The 2,812-nt window shown below is 44.5% G+C and overlaps 1 protein-coding gene across 1 annotated transcript; it reads right to left on the bottom strand.

The window, feature by feature from the left end:
* Positions 1–317: 317 nt before the first annotated feature.
* Positions 318–2,501, bottom strand: LOC117527912 (homeodomain-interacting protein kinase 1-like). The gene is made up of 4 exons (XM_034190418.1): positions 2,419–2,501; positions 2,149–2,268; positions 1,987–2,072; positions 318–336 (listed from the first exon to the last, which is right to left on the bottom strand). The coding sequence occupies exons 1-3, from the start codon at positions 2,494–2,496 to the stop codon at positions 2,010–2,012; spliced, it is 261 nt and encodes an 86-aa protein (XP_034046309.1). The 5' UTR covers positions 2,497–2,501; the 3' UTR covers positions 318–336; positions 1,987–2,009.
* Between the last annotated feature and the right edge of the window lie 311 nt (positions 2,502–2,812).

Here is a 2,812-nt window from a genome sequence, read left to right on the forward strand (position 1 = left end):
TGCTGTTGTTCAAAGATGTTATATTAGAGAAGATGGTAAATGATTGTAGGAGAGAACATGAAGTCAGTGAGGATGAAATCTTGTAGATTCTGTTAATTACTGGATTGTCTGTTTCAGCCACAAGTTTCCACACTTACGAAAAAATCTTCGCACATCAAAGCTTTTGAATTTTAAAGTCTTTATTTAGACATATCAACTCATAATACAATGCACATATTTATTATACACACACACACACACACACACACAAACTCAGGTGTCAGCAGAGGCAGAACATCCTCCTGACAGCCTGAGTCAGATGTCTCCTCCAGGTGGTCCTGGTCTCTGCTTGCGCCTCTAAAAATCACATATTTTGTTAGGTAGAATAAAGCAATAAAGATACGAAGACTGTGGAACATCTGACTCACCGGGCTGGATGGCTGCTGGTTCTTCTTCCTCCTCCTGCACGATAGGGGTGACGTCCTCAGTCTGGTCCAGAGTTTCCTCGGCCCAAACGAGCGGTTCATGTGTCTGCCGACTGTCCTCTAGCAGGAAGGGGTGTTCCAGAACAGCAGCAGGTCTGATCCGCTGTTCTGTGTCGAGGCACATCATGCAGTTAAGAAGGTCCACAAACTGACGACCCTCCTCTATTGTGTTTGTGTCCATCAGCTGGTGAAGCAAGAAGACAGAAAAACATGTCACATGAGCCAAATGGCTGGTGGTCATCATAAACCCTGTAGATCCTGGACAAACCCTCTGTGACATCACCAACAGGTTTTCTTTAAAAGGCTTCTGAAGCTCAAATAATGGAGCTTTTGATGTTTCCATTTTGGTTGGTGAAGAGGTGCAGGAGCAGATTCAGAATTTTGTAAATGTGTGTGTGTTGGTATCTGAGAACGTGTCTGCTCTGGGGTCGTGACCCCCAGAAAAATGTTTATTTTTTAGTTGCCATTTCCTGCATTTTGGTGCATATTTGTCATATTTGAGAAAAGTGACTTTATAAGCTGTTTTTGATTCATGTGAATTTCTGTTGTACGATCTTGAAGGTGATGCTGTGATGACAAGGAACAGAAAACATTTCAACTGTCTTTGGCTCGAAAGCTGAGCGACCTTACAGAATCATGGTCTGGTACAAATTTATCTTCACCAAATACAGTGTTCAGAAACAGCATTCAGCAGGTGTTTGATCCACGAAAAGGGGGCCGTATGGAGCGCAACCCCCCCACATCCGCTCCTGAGGTGGAGCAGAGCGACACTGTGCAGTACCCAGCTACAGTACCAGTCTGCAGTACCAGTCTGCAGTACCAGTCTGCAGTACCAGTCTGGGATGAATAAAGCCTGAAAACACATCTTAGAGTTCCAGAACAAGTCCTTGGTTTGGGTCTTTTATTAATGTGTATTTTATGGACTGGGTGGTGGGTTTCATGACAGGAGGCTTTGGAGCTGATATTAAAACTTATGACAGGCTGAGTGTCTCGGTACTGTGGTCCATCTGTGGCACCAACCGCACCGAGCCACCCACACCTGCTGTTATACAAATGAAATGTTCTGGACACAGCTGTCAGTCAGAGTGACCACTGTGATAATTATTCATAAATTGATGAAGCGGGAACATACAGAAGCATATTGCATTCATTGGATTAAAAAAAAAAACAACAAAAAAACGAGATCCTGATCTCATAATTATGAGATCAGCGGTCAAGATTTTTTTTTGTCCAGTGACTGCAATACGCTTCTGTAGGAACTAGCTATAGAGGCCAAAACTGTTTTTGTGCTATAAACATGCTTGAAAATTGGACATTTTAACATGCAGCTCAATGGACAGTGACTCGTTATAGGAGCCAGCCTCAAGTGGCCATTCAAGGAACTGCGTGATTTGGTGTTTTTGATTTTGCTTCATTTAACGGGACCAGAGTCTGGGGCTTGGTGGTCACGCAGTCAGAAAATTAGACATTGGAGGCATACATTTGTTGAGCGTCATTGAAGGAATGACTAGTGAGCACCTACCTCCATGATGTCCTCCAGACAGGTCAACACCACCTTTCTGCTGTTGCAGAATTGTGTCCCGTCTCCATCTGGATCAGTGCAGGAGTCTGCAAAAGAGGCAGTGTTAGAATTAACTCTCAGAAAAAAATGGATGGATGGATGGATGGATGGATGTGATAGTACCTTCAGTGTCCAGGTGTCCTGACCGTTGATGCGCTGTCTCTCAAAGCAGTGGTTGGTATGTGGTCCCAACCTGAGGAGGCGGTCTGGGGGCAGACCCTGAGTGTCCACAATGAACTTCACCTGAAGACATCAAACAGAAACATCAAATTTCACTGTGCAAACACGGACTTTTCTTTCACAAATTGTTGCCTTTTCAGGAGCAGATTCTGTGTTTATGAGGGCCACGGATTAATAACAAATCTAGGACAATCTGGACAAAAAAGAACTTACCATATCATAGGGATGATGTCCAGGATATGGGGTCGTTCCCATAGCCAGCTCAGCCACAGACACACCAAGTGACCACATATCGATCTCCTCCGCATAGGCCAGTCCTAAGTGGACCTCTGGAGCTCTGAGCAAAGAGGAACAGAGCAACATTACACATTGTCTACCAAAGGTTTCATTTTTTCACCAATTTTCAGGGCAAAAACAAGCAACTCTGTCAAATGTTCTCTGCAGTATTTGGACTTACTGGTACCAGAAGGTCCCCGCAAAAGACGGAGGCTCGGAGATCTGCTGCGCCAATCCAAAGTCAATCAATTTCACCTTCAGTGGCTGATTGTAGTCGACCACCATGATGTTCTGTGGCTTTATGTCACAGTGGATCACACCCAGGGTCTGC

Source organism: Thalassophryne amazonica, chromosome 16, assembly GCF_902500255.1.
Source record: "Thalassophryne amazonica chromosome 16, fThaAma1.1, whole genome shotgun sequence".
Taxonomy (NCBI): Eukaryota; Metazoa; Chordata; class Actinopteri; order Batrachoidiformes; family Batrachoididae; genus Thalassophryne; species Thalassophryne amazonica.